This window comes from Geotrypetes seraphini, chromosome 3 (genome assembly GCF_902459505.1).
Source record: "Geotrypetes seraphini chromosome 3, aGeoSer1.1, whole genome shotgun sequence".
Taxonomy (NCBI): Eukaryota; Metazoa; Chordata; class Amphibia; order Gymnophiona; family Dermophiidae; genus Geotrypetes; species Geotrypetes seraphini.
In genome coordinates this window covers 383284057-383297268 of record NC_047086.1, presented here as the reverse complement: position 1 = coordinate 383297268, position 13212 = coordinate 383284057, and the positions used below count along the sequence as shown (strand labels likewise).

The following is a 13212-nucleotide window of genomic DNA, read 5'->3' as shown; positions in this document are numbered from 1 at the left end:
ACAAGTTCCAGAGCTTATTCCCTAAGGAGGAATACAATAGAAAACACAACAAAACAGTTTATGTTATCATAAATATATGCAGTTACTTTTTCTCAAAATCTAAGGTGTTTTTTTGCTTGTACCTGGGGCAATTGAGGGTTAAGTGACTTGCCCAGAGCTACAAGGAACTACAGTGAGGATTGAACCCAGTCCCCCAGGATTTCTGCTCAATGCACACTAACCATTAGGCCTACGCCTTCACTCCTAAATCTTAGGCAATTCTTACTTCAGGGATTCTTATTTCAGGGATTCAGGTCAGGTTTTTAGGCTATTCCTAATGAATATGCATGACACAGATTTGCATGCAGTAGAGGTAGTATCCGTGCAGCTCTATCTTATACTGTATATTCATTAAGGAAACCCTGACCTGTTTGTGGCCCTGGAGGCCTACTGCCCTATTTATACATTCTTAATCAAAAATAAACAGCATTTAATTTTCATTTACTGTCACCTGGCTAAACAACCTGGCTTTTATTTAATAATAATAACAGTTTATATACCGCAATACCGTTAAGTTCTATGCGGTTTACAATAGATTAATAGATTTTTGTCCTAAATAGGAGGTAATTTAACACTAACCTAGCCTCAAAGGGCAAATCATTCTGTAGCTTTGACAAAAAGAACTAGGGCCTAGATGTGCTAAATGCTCCGATCATGTACCAATAGTTGATCAAAATTGCCGACCAGATGTACAAAATGGCTTGCTGCATGGTTTTTCGAGCAGACACTGGACCATGGAGGTGGCGGGGCCCACCAAACGTAGCCGCACTGGGCCCTGCAAGCGCTAGGGCCAGCCCTAAGTTCATCCTTTTCTGAAGCAGATGTAAGTTTCTATGAGAGGGTTTGCATGCTGCCAGAGCTGAATCTGGGGCCTGTTTTATAAAAGTGAATGTGTGCTTATGCTGTCTTTATAAAATAAGGGACTTGTTCACCTTCTCACATAGGCATAAGAATATAAGAATAGCCTCACTAGGTCAAACCAATGATCCATCAAGCCCAGTAGCCCAGGTCACTAGTATCTGGCCAAAACCACAGGAATGTAAACATGCTGGTTCCCCCACCCCGTGAAAACCTCTTTTTAACTGAAAAATATATGAATTATGAAAACTTGTGGGTAATTTTGGCTGACTAGCAGGTGGCACTTTTCAGCCAGTACATGGCTTTATCCAGATAATTGTCTTCCATACATTTAATAGATACTCATATTCATATGTCTATACATCCATCCAAGCTTGGGTAAAAAAGAGAAGAGAGATGTGTTAGAAAGGCATGGGATAAGAGGCAATGTCCTATTATAGATGAAGAACTGGTTGAAAGACAGAAAACAGAGAGTAGGTTTGAATGGTCAATATTCTGAATGGAGAAGGGTAAATAGTGGTTGTTTCCCTGGGGTCTGTGCTGGGATCTAGAGATGGGAATAACTAGTAAGATAATTAAATTTGCTGATGACACAACGTTGTTCAAATTTGTTAAATCGCAAGAGGACCTTGTGAGACTGGAAGACTGGGCGTCAAAGTGGCAGATGACGTTTAATATGAGCAAGTGCAAGGTAATACATGTGGGAAAGAAGAACCTGAACCAAAGCTACATGATGCTGGGTTTTATGTTAGGAGTTAGAAACATAGAAAAATGACGGCAGAAAAGGGCCACAGCCCATCAAGTCTGCCCACTCCAGTGACCCTTCGCCCTGATTTTGCCGACTCACCCCCTCCTTTACATCATTAGAGATCCCACGTGAATATCCCATTTATTTTTAAAATCTGCCACGCTGTTGGCCTCAATCACCTGCAGTGGGAGTTCGTTCCAATGATTGACCACCCTTTCGGTGAAGAAATACTTTCTGGAGTCACCATGAAATTTTCCTCCCCTGATTTTCAGCGGATGTCCTCTGGTGGATGAGGGTCCTATAAGACCACCTCGATACGGCCCGTGATATATTTAAATGTCTCAATCATGTCCCCTCTCTCTCTTCGTTCTTCAAGCGAGTACAGCTGCAATTTATTCAGCCTTACTTCATACGGGAGATCCTTGAGCCCCGAGACCATCCTGGTGGCCATCCACTGTACCGACTCAATTCTCAGCACATCTTTCCGGTAATGTGGTCTCCAGAATTGAACACAATATTCCAAATGAGGTCTCACCATGGATTTATACAGTGGCATTATGACTTCTGACTTCCTGCTGACAAAACCTCTATAGATACAACCCGTCATTTGCCTTGCCTTGGAGGAAGCCTTTTCCACTTGATTGGCAGTTTCCATGTCATCACTAATGATTACTCCTAAATCCTGTTCTGCCGTGGTCCTAGCTCTAGGTGTCATTGTTGAGGAAATGTGCGGCAGCAGCTAAGAAAGCAAATAGAATGTTAGGAATTATCAGGAAAGGAATGGAAAACAAAGATGAAAATGTTATATAATGCCCTTGTATCACTGTATGGTACAGCCAGAACTTGAATACTGTGAGCAGTTCTGGTCGTCATATCTCAAAAAAAGATACAGCGGAATTAGAAAAGGTACAAAGAAGAGCAACGAAAATGATAAAAGGAATGGAATGACTTCTCTATAAGGAAAGGCTAAAGTGGCTAGGGCTCTTCAGCTTGGAGAAGAGGCGGTCCAGGAGTGATATTGATGGAGGTCTATAAAATACTGAGTGGAGTGAAAAGGGTAGATATGATTCACTTGTTTACTCTTTCCAAAAATACTAGGACTAGGGGGCATGCAATGAAGCTACTGAGTAGTAAGTTTAAAACAAACCAGAGAAAATATTCACACAATGTGAAATAAAACTCTGGAATTCATTGCCAGAGAATGTTGTGAAATGAGCTTAGCAGGGTTTAAAAAAGGTTTGGATAAATTCCTAACAGGGAAGGCCATAGGTGAGTTTGTCCGTTGAGCTCATTCCCCCACCTTGTTTAAAAGCAGACTGAAAATCCACCTTTTTGATATAGCCTTCAGTCCATAAACCTACTCCCCACTGCCCATCAACCCAGCCAGCAGATTCACCGTTCCCCTTAACTGTATCCATGATATCCTGTTTGTCTGTTTAGATTGTAAGCTCTTTTGAGCAGGGACTGTCTTCTTTGTGATTCTGTACAGCGCTGCAAATGTCTGGTAGCGCTATAGAAATAATTCATAGTAGTAGTAGTGTGAAAAGTTTCTGTCTCTTGTAACCAGAGCTGAGATTGTGATGTCATAATGCCTCATTCCACCAATAAGAGCCCACCTCATCATTGATGTCACAATGGCTTGATTGTCCTGTACTCCCCTCTGCCCTCCAACCCAGCCAGCAGATTAACCGTTCCTCTTAACTGTATCCATGACATCCCGTTTGTCTTGTCTGTTTAGATTGTAAGCTCTTTTGAGTAGGGACTGTCTTCTTCTATGTGAATCTGGACAGCACTACGTACGTCTGGTAGTGCTATAGAAATAATTAATAGTAGCAGTAGTTGATAAGCAGAATAAAATCTGTTTTATTACTGGGGATCCAGCTAGCTACTTGGGACCTGGGCTGGCCACTGTTGGAAACAGGATACTGGGCTTGATGGATCTTCGGTCTATCCCAGTATAGCAATTCTTATGTTCTTATGAACGGTGTCAGGTCAAAAGCGCGCCGGGACCAAGGCGCCCAGACAATTGAGCACAGCGCGGAGGTGCGCGCCGCTCAAAATTACTGTTTTTAGGGCTCTGACGGGGGGGGTACCCCCCATTTTACTTAATAGACATTGCGCCGCGTTGTGGGGGGTTGTAACCCCCCACATTTTACTGAAAACTTCACTTTTTCCCTGTTTTTAGGGAAAAAGTTAAGTTTACAGTAAAATGTGGAGGGTTACAACCCCCCCAAACCCCCCATAACGCCGGCGCGATGTCTATTAAGTAAAGTGGGAGGGGTTCCCCAACAAAACCCCCCGTTGGAGCCCTAAAAACAGTCATTTTTGAGTGGCGCGCACCTCCGCGCTGCGCTCAATTGTCTGGGCACGCCTTTGTCTTTCGCGCCGTTGTCTATGAACCCTTATGAATATGTAATAGTACCACACCCACATATCAGTATTTCTATGCATACCTACCCTGACAAAATTTACTGGGCCGTAATATACACCATGTAAATATTTCATTGAAAAGTTATTGAGTTAAACTTCCACAGTACTTATAATTGAAACCATACATCCAGAAAAGCCTGGAAAAAAAACATCACAGTTGGAGTTTATTCAGTGTCACAAAGAAGGAAGGGTTCTGCTGTCAGGGAACATTAGGTACACTTTGAGAAAAATAAGATTAAGCAGTAACAAGCCTTTCTGTAATGTATCAGGGAAACTTACTGAGGAGCAGCTGACAGAGTACAGTGTAATTATATTTCAGACAGAACAGAGCCCAACGAAAGGATGACAGCTACACTCTTTTGATTATGTTCAACACAAACTGTGCATGATTTTATTTATTCATTGGGGAGGAGATTCATAAGACTGTAATCCAACATCGGGTCATGTTACTTGTCAAAATATACCATATACACTCGCGAGAATTCGCGGGAACCAGTAAGGATACCTCAGTACCGAGCAGCAGCGCCAAATCACGCTACTGCTCGTGTCGTTCAGCGGCCGAAGGAACTCGCGGCAGCCGGTCAGGAGCAGGGCAGGAACTTGGAAAGTTCGCTCCTGCCTGCTGCATCTCCACCGCGGATCGCCAAGATGAGGTACCGTATGAGGCTAGGGCAGGGAGGTAGGTGGGGGGCAGAGCCAGGGAGGGAAGGAGAGAGGGTACAGAGTCTGACAGGGAAAGGAAGGAAGGGGGCTGGTGCAATGCCTGACAGGGGAGAGAGGGAAGGGTGCTGGGCGCAGAGCCTGACAGGGAAGGGGAGGAAGGAAGGGGGATGGGTACAGAGCCTGACGGGGCAGGACACTTGAATATTAAGCCGCCCGACTTATATTCGAGCCAACCATTTTTCCTCCTCTTTGGGGGGGGGAAGGGGGGTCTCGGCTTATATTCGATTACATACGGTAATAATTGTAAAGTAAAAAACTAACGAGGCAATTCATTCACTTGGCGCTTCAATTTAGCTGCCACAATGAAGTGCTCTTAACTTCAGTTTTAAAATGGCACTTAGGTGTTCCTGTGTGTAACCTGAATTGGTGCACCAATCCCCTCTTTTACTAAGGCGCGCTAGCCGATTTAGTGCACGCTAATTGATTTAGCGCGCTCTAACAATTAGCCCGCGTTAAATTCTAATGCGCCCATTCTATGGACTTGTTAGCATTTAGCGTGCGCTAATCGTTAGCACGCGCAAAATCAATTAGCACGCCTTAGTAAAACGACTTACAAGTCTTGGGCATGACCCCCTTACTTCATGTCAATCAGTGCTTGAGAACTGGGAGCACTGAGTGGCCTACTGATTAGAGCTGCTGCCTCCGCACCCTGAGATTGTGAGTTTGATCCCAGCCTGCTCCTTGTGACTCTGGACAAGCCACTTAACCCTCCATTGCTGCTGCTACCATAGATAGATTGTAAGCCTGCAGGGACAGATAGGGAAAATACTTCAGTACCTGACTACTATTCAATGTATTGTAAACCACTTTAGGTGAATCTCTTCATGAAAAGGTGGTCAATAAATAAATAAATTCCCTCTGCGGCTCCTTGGCAAGTTTCCTAACCCTCTACTTCTCAAGGGACAAAGCTTAGATTGCGAGTTCACTAGTCCCCTGGATTCTGTGTACTGTAGGTCGCGGATAGTGTAGCTGGTTTTAAGAAAGGTTTGGACAATTTCCTGGAGGAAAAGTCCATAGTCTGTTTTTGAGAAAGACATGGGGGAAGCCACTGCTTGCCCGGATCAGTAGCATGTAATGTTGCTGCTCCTTGGGTTTTGGCCAGGTATTAGTGACCTGGATTGGCCACCGTGAGAATGGGCTACCGGGCTAGATGGACCATTGGTCTTACCCAGTATGGCTGTTCTTATGCTCTTATGTGTGCCAAGTATAGGACAATTAAGCCATTGTAACATCACTGATGAGGTTGGCTCTGAGGCACTTTGGAATGAGGCATTATGACATCACAATCTCAGCTCTGGAATGTTGCTCTCATTGGGGTTCCGGAATCTTGCTGTTCTTTGAGATGCTGGAATGTTGCTACTCCTTTGGCCAGGTACTAGGGACCTGGATTGGCCACTGTGAGAACGGGCTATTGGGCTTGATGGACCATTGGTCTGACCCAGTAAGGCTATTCTTATGTCTCATGGTCAATATTGGAGGCTGGAATTTGTGCATGGATCCAAGACCTGCATGCAACGTAATGAGGAAATAGGCACCAGTTGGCCACTTCGTTGGTGCTAACTGGAGCTCAATTGAAGTTGTGCGTGGATCTCCTCTGCATGTTATTCTATAACTTGGCGCCTGACTTGTCCTGAGCACAACCAAAAAGGGGACATCGCCGTGGGAGGGGTATAGCAGACCACAGGCATTTCCAAAAGAGATGCGCCAAATTATAGAGCAGTACCAATGTGTGCCTACCTTTGGATTTAAACCTGTTTATATCAGCCACCCAAAATTAGGTGTGACCTGCGAGCTAGGTCACTATTCTATAAAAGTCGGGCACCCTTTATAGTATAGGGCAGTGTATCGCAAACTGAGTGGCGAGGCACAGTAGTATGCCGCGGCGAGATTCCAGGTGTGCCACCAGGGCATGACATGTAGCGAGTCTCACTGCCAGTGCCTCTCCTCCTTTCTGTCCCCCCCAGCATACCTCCATAAATGTTCTGCCAGCCTGAGAGCTCAGGGCCATCCCCCCCCCCCCCCATGAGCAAGCGTGGACATTGACACGATGACATCACACACATGAACGCATACATCTGACATCATTGCATGCTTGGAGGCCTGTACGGGGTAGGGCTGGGGGGTGGAGTGGGGCCGGGGCTAAGGCCAGAATGGGGTGGGGCCACGTGTCCTCTTCTTTGTGTGGCATGAAAGACATTTGCTTCGTTAGTGTGCTGGAGCTAAAAAAAAAGTTTGCATGACACTGGTCTAGGGGCTTAGTATGGATCTTTTCAGCATCTAACTTTTGATGCTATATATAGAATTCTGTTCTAAAAATATAGAAAGTACCTGTTTGCGTAACTGTATTATAGGGGCTTCGGCAGCTAGTACATAGCCTGGCATTGAACACTGTGGGCTAATCTAGCTGGTGATAGTAAGCTTTTAAAAATTGTTGCCAGCTCGTTAATAGCATTTGGAAGAGTTGTGCTCAGGTCTAAGAAGACAGCAGGCACCTGTGCTTTGACTAGATTTAGCTTTAAAATATATTTGCCCATGAAACCACTTTAAGCTTCCAGTCCACGTTTACGGGTAATTATATAAAGTCATTTTTGCATGTAGGTGGCCAAATATGCACATAAAAGGCCTTTGATAAAATACCAACTGGCATAAATGTACCCAGTTTGTCAAAAAGGTGTCAGCTTCGCCGATGGGTGTAGCCAAAGTCGTTATCTGGAAGGAATATGGGCAGAGATAGCAAATAAACGCCTTGACTATTAAATACTTCATTCAAGATATGTGCTTCTGACTAGAGAATGACACGACGACAAATTTGTCCTCGTCCCTGCAATTTCCCCGTCCCCTTGAGTTTTGTCAGTGTCCCTGTCCCTGCCCCATTCCTGTAAGCTCTGTCTTAACCGTACAAACTTCAAACACTTATGATTTGAAAGTGTTTGAGCTTGTGCAGATGAGGACGAAGCTTAGGCATTGGTGGAATGAGGCATTATGACATCACAATCTCAGCTCTAGAATGTTGCTACTGGTGATTTTACAGGGTTTGAGGCTTGTGCAGATGAGGACGAAGCTTAGGCATTGGTAGAATGAGGCATTATGACATCACAATCTGAGCTCTAGAATGTTGCTACTTCTGATTTTAAAGTGTTTGAGGCTTGTGCAGATGAGGACGAAGCTTAGGCATTGGTGGAATGAGGCATTATGACATCACAATCTGAGCTCTAGAATGTTGCTACTTCTGATTTTAAAGTGTTTGAGGCTTGTGCAGATGAGGACGAAGCTTAGGCATTGGTGGAATGAGGCATTATGACATCACAATCTCAGCTCTAGAATGTTGCTACTGGTGATTTTACAGGGTTTGAGGCTTGTGCAGATGAGGACGAAGCTTAGGCATTGGTAGAATGAGGCATTATGACATCACAATCTGAGCTCTAGAATGTTGCTACTTCTGATTTTAAAGTGTTTGAGGCTTGTGCAGATGAGGACGAAGCTTAGGCATTGGTGGAATGAGGCATTATGACATCACAATCTGAGCTCTAGAATGTTGCTACTTATGATTTTAAAGCGTTTGAGGCTTGTGCAGATGAGGACCGAGCTTGCAGGAATGGGAAAGGGACAGGAAAAGAACTTGCAGGGACGGGACATGAAATTGAGTTCCCATGGGGACGGGGAAAAATTTGTCGCCGTGTCATTCTCTACTTCTGACCTGTGCGCATGAACGTTTATGTCTGCTCTCAAGTGGGCATGACTGGCTGTGCCCACACTCAAGATGCAATTTCTGCCTATGTTTCTTTATGAAATAACACCCAAGTTCTGTAGGCACTGACTTAGCCTTTTAACCCTGGTGCCTGTTGTAACGTTACCTTCTTAGGGCCAGATTCTATAAATGGCGCCAGCCGCACCTCCACGGTAGGTGCCGGTAGGCGCAGTTGTCAATCAACCTCACGGCTTCACTTATAGAATCATGCCTAGTAGAGCCTAGGCATCCTAGAGGTCAGCGCCAATATATTAGGTCAGGTTTTACTGGCGCCTCACTACTACAACTAGCGATGCCTAAGTCAACCACTCCTATTCGGCAGCCCTAACCACGCCTACTAGTAGACATTGTTAGGTGTCAGAGGATACCTTGACTTAGACGTCGGAACTCTTAATTCTTAATTTTATTTATTTATTTAGTTCAATAAGTTTTTATTATAATTGAATAATACATTATCCATTTATACAAGGAAAAAAAAGAGAATCTACAAACAAAGTATATAATACATCTTACATAAATCCTTTTTAAGCCCACTAAAAGGGGAGACAGGAAACTAAATTCAACAAAAAAGAAATAGAAGAAAAGATAAAGGAAATAATTCTCAGCTCACCTTCGTGAGCCTTGTATCATTCCTTACTATAATAGGGATATTATCCTCCTCTATATCTTAGCAATGAAACATACAAATAAAAAGATAATATTATTTCTGCTCACGAGCAACCAAAAATGGTTGCAATTGAATGGGATCCCAAAATACATATTACAACATCATGTTGAATATGTTTTTTGGTGAATTTTTTAAAATTAGTCAATTAACTTCAATGGCGCGGTCAATTGACCCACCATTTAAGCTAATTTTTCTTCTCACTGCTCTGGATGGGTTCAAATGCACCATACACTCCATCTGTACAAGTCTCCTGCTGCCAGGTCCATCCAATAATGATTTTAAGACCCTTTAGACCAATGTGCCGCAAACATTTTGAAGCTGAGGCACACTAAACGTGGCGCCGCGGCTGGAGGGCACCCGGAAATGCACGGACGTCAGTGCGATGGCGTCATGCACATGTATGACATCATCACGTTGTCATGCATGGATGACCTCCAGCCACGGCCTTGAGCCTCCATTTACTGCCGGTGGAGGAGAGGCACCAGCTGACTGCTCATAGGACTTGCCTCTCGTGGCAAGAGGAACGTCCTGTAGACGGTCGGCGCCAGCGCGTCTCCTCCTCACCAGCGTCTTGCGGCACACCTGTAATCTGCCGTGGCACAGTTTGCAAAACACTGCTTTACACACTGAAGGTAACTTATTTCTGCAAACCCACTCCAGTCCTCTGCCTCCTTGATCCCTGGTCCAAAATCATTCATTGCTAAAATACTTCATGTGTTGAATAGCAAAGCAGACAAGGCAGATCCCTGAGGCACATCTTTCCTAACTGCCTTCTTATTAGAAACTGGCAACTCCCCCCCCCCCCCCAAACACAAAATGCGCAACCCATGAGAAATGAAGTAAACCAGGACAGCACTTCGTTGCAAATTCCAAGTTTTTATAACTTCAGTAATAGAAGCTCAAGATTAATGGTGTCGAATGCACCAGAAACATCTAGTGAAACGACACGATATGATTTTTGGCGGTCCAAGAGAGTTTAATGCACGTTACCGGCTTTCTACCATATCCTAACACTTCATTTTAGGGATTTTATCTAGCAATTTTACAGAAACAATCCATCAGCCTGCCATATCTGTCATTTGGAGCATGGTTTGTAGAGTATTCATGGCTTCAAATGAGCTTGAAATACTACTGCTTTTAAAGTACAGGTTGCTTTATGATGAAGATTCACTGAATGATTGTTTTCTGTCTCATCTGCAAGTGTGTACAAAGGGTCAAGTCGTCAGTGACCGGTATCGTATGCTTGCAAAGCACGGAGGGTACGTTTGGCTGGAAACTCAAGGGACAGTTATTTACAACACACGGAACTCCCAACCTCAGTGTATTGTCTGCATCAACTACGTGCTAAGGTAATAATAATAATTTTATTTCTTATATACCGCTATACCATAAGTTCAAAGCGGTTTACAAGTTACATACAATGAGAGTAAGAGATGTTTACCACAAGAAGTAAGAGATGTTTACAACAAGATACTTACAATGAGTGTATGAGATGTAAGGGGAACAGAAAAAGTACTTTCTGGGATACAAATTGCAAATGGAAGAGAACCAAGATGGTTTGAATCAAAAGGAAGTATCTAGTCAGAGATTGGGGTGCAGGGTGGAATACCTTTACAAATGGGAAGAAGGATGAGTTAATCTAAAATCAAGAGAATTGGGGATTGGGATGAGGATAGCTGAGGGGGATTGGGCAAGAATTAGGAATTAGAATTTGTTAACCCTTTCAGGACCAAGGGACATATTTGTCCCATAACTTTAAAATCCTATCAATTTTGATTGGGATAGTCTACAGTTCTAAATTTGATATGTACGGATTCCATATGATACTGCCTTTATGTAAACAAACTGGTTCCGACATTCATTCATTAGCGTCGTTGCCAGATTGACGAGAAGATTCACTTGCCACACTGTCCATAAGCCAGAAGTGTGATTTTTTTAAATAAAAATAATGATATTTCACAAAAAAAATCAATTTTTTGGCATCTGCAAGCCCTTTTTACCATAAAAATGTCGTCAAAACCACAAAAATTGGCCTACGATCCTTATGGTCCTGAAAGGGTTAAAGAGACAGGTCTTCAGTGATTTTCTGAAGTCGGCGTAAGAAGTGGCCTCGAGAATGGGTTTTACGAGCCATGTGTTCGGTTTGGCTGCCTGGAATGATAACATTCTGTCTAGGAACTTCTTGTAAAGACATGATTTCAGGGATGGGTAATTAAAGAGATTAATTAAAGGTAGGTCATTGAGACTTCAAAATTCAAGAAGCAAGATGGGGTAATGAACTCTTTATGTTTTCACATACCTGGAAAATTGTTTTCTTGCGAAATGTTTTACATGAAGGAAGTGGGTGCGCTTGAAATTCTGGGAACAGCGTTGCAAAGAGAAAGCGACACGAACCCGGTGACGGGTCAAAAGCGCACGAGGACAAAGGCGCACCGACAACCGAGCACGGACAACTGAGCGCAGGGCTTAATCGCGCCGAAGAAAACCCGTATTTTAAAGGGCTCCGATGGGAGGTGTGAGGGGGGAACCCCCCACTCTACTTAATAGGGATTACGCTGCCATGTTGGGGGGGTGTGGGGGGTGTAACCCCCCACATTATACTGAAAACTTAACTTTTTCCCTAAAAAACAGGGAAAAAGTTAATTTTTCAGTATAATGAGGGGGGTTACAACCCCCCAAACCCCCCACAACGCCAGCGCGATCTCTATTAAGTAAAGTGGGGGGTTCCCCACCAACACCCCCCGTTGGAGCACTTTAAAATACGTTTTTTCTTCGGCGCGATGAAGTCCTGTGCTCAGTTGTCCGCACTCGGTTGTCGGCGCGCCTTTGTCCTCGCGCGCTTTAGACTATGAACCCAAGAACCCACGGTCTCAGCTAAACCTTATTAAGTAAAAGCCTTGACTCTTCAAAATTTATTGAAATAAATGTGCTAGTTTTTCACCAGGTTTTCATAATTATTGTGGATTTCTTTCTTCGGGATTCCATTCTCTATTGAGTGATCTACAATAGTGCTAGAAAGTTTTAACATTTCATTTTGCTTTCTGTTGTATCTTTAGCATCTGGCCCCTCTTGTGTAATATCAACACAGCGCTCTACTGGCTGCTAAAAATGACAGTCTATTCCAGGCTTGTCCAATCTACGGCCTGTGGGCCCGAATCCAGCCCACCAAGTATTTTTTTCTGACCCTGGAACCTTGGCAATTCTTTTGGTACTTACAGTAGGATTCCTGCTTCCCCGTCACAATTCGGCTCTCTGTAAGCTTGAGCCACATGGTGCCTGAAGTTCAGATTGGCCTTGTTGTTTCAAATCTCACACAGGGCCGTGTTGTGATGGGGAAGCAGGAATCCTGTCGTTTGTTCTGCAGAAGATACTACTGTAGGTGAGAGGAAAGAGACTAGTTGAAGATTTGGGGGGGGGAGGGACATACGTATGTGAGAAAAAGAGAGAAAAACTGGGTGACGATGTGGATTGGGAACTCACTGCCGATTTATTGAAGAGAAGAAGAAACTTGTACACACTTTCAGTTCTCACTGAGAGTTCCTTGACAAGTTTCTTTAGAAGTTTGGCTGTCAGTACTTTCAGTAAGTTCCGAAAGGGTTTGTTTGTTTGTTTTTTTTTAATTTATTTATTTATCAATTTTACATTTATCAAAATCAAACATTTTGTACAGAAAGATTGTTTGTTTAACATAAAATTAAAGGGAAAAAGAAAAAAAGAAGTGATACAAAAATAATTTTAGTTCAAACAATCTCAAGTCCACATTACGATCTAAGAATTTTGTGAGTGAACGTTAAAGAAATTAAATGAATGCATAGGCAAAAACAAGGTATCTATGACTGGTTCGAGGAGCTTAACTCTAATTGACTAATCCGATGTTCCTTCCTTTTCCAGTCGTTTCAGTGTCAGAAAGGCAGTAAGTTGGGCCGGTTAAAAAAAAACATATTTATTATCTCTATACCTTATAATACATTTACATGGGAAGCGTAGGAAAAAAATACC

General features: G+C 43.4%; 1 protein-coding gene across 2 annotated transcripts in view; it reads left to right on the top strand.

Annotated features, from left to right (window-relative positions):
- The window catches only part of EPAS1 (endothelial PAS domain protein 1), a 308169-nt gene that overhangs the window by 268167 nt on the left and 26790 nt on the right, over window positions 1–13212 (top strand). For both annotated transcript variants that reach the window (XM_033939696.1, XM_033939697.1), the window contains exon 8: window positions 10415–10562. In XM_033939696.1, coding sequence (XP_033795587.1) covers window positions 10415–10562 — 148 coding nt within the window. The remainder of the gene's footprint in view (window positions 1–10414; window positions 10563–13212) is intronic.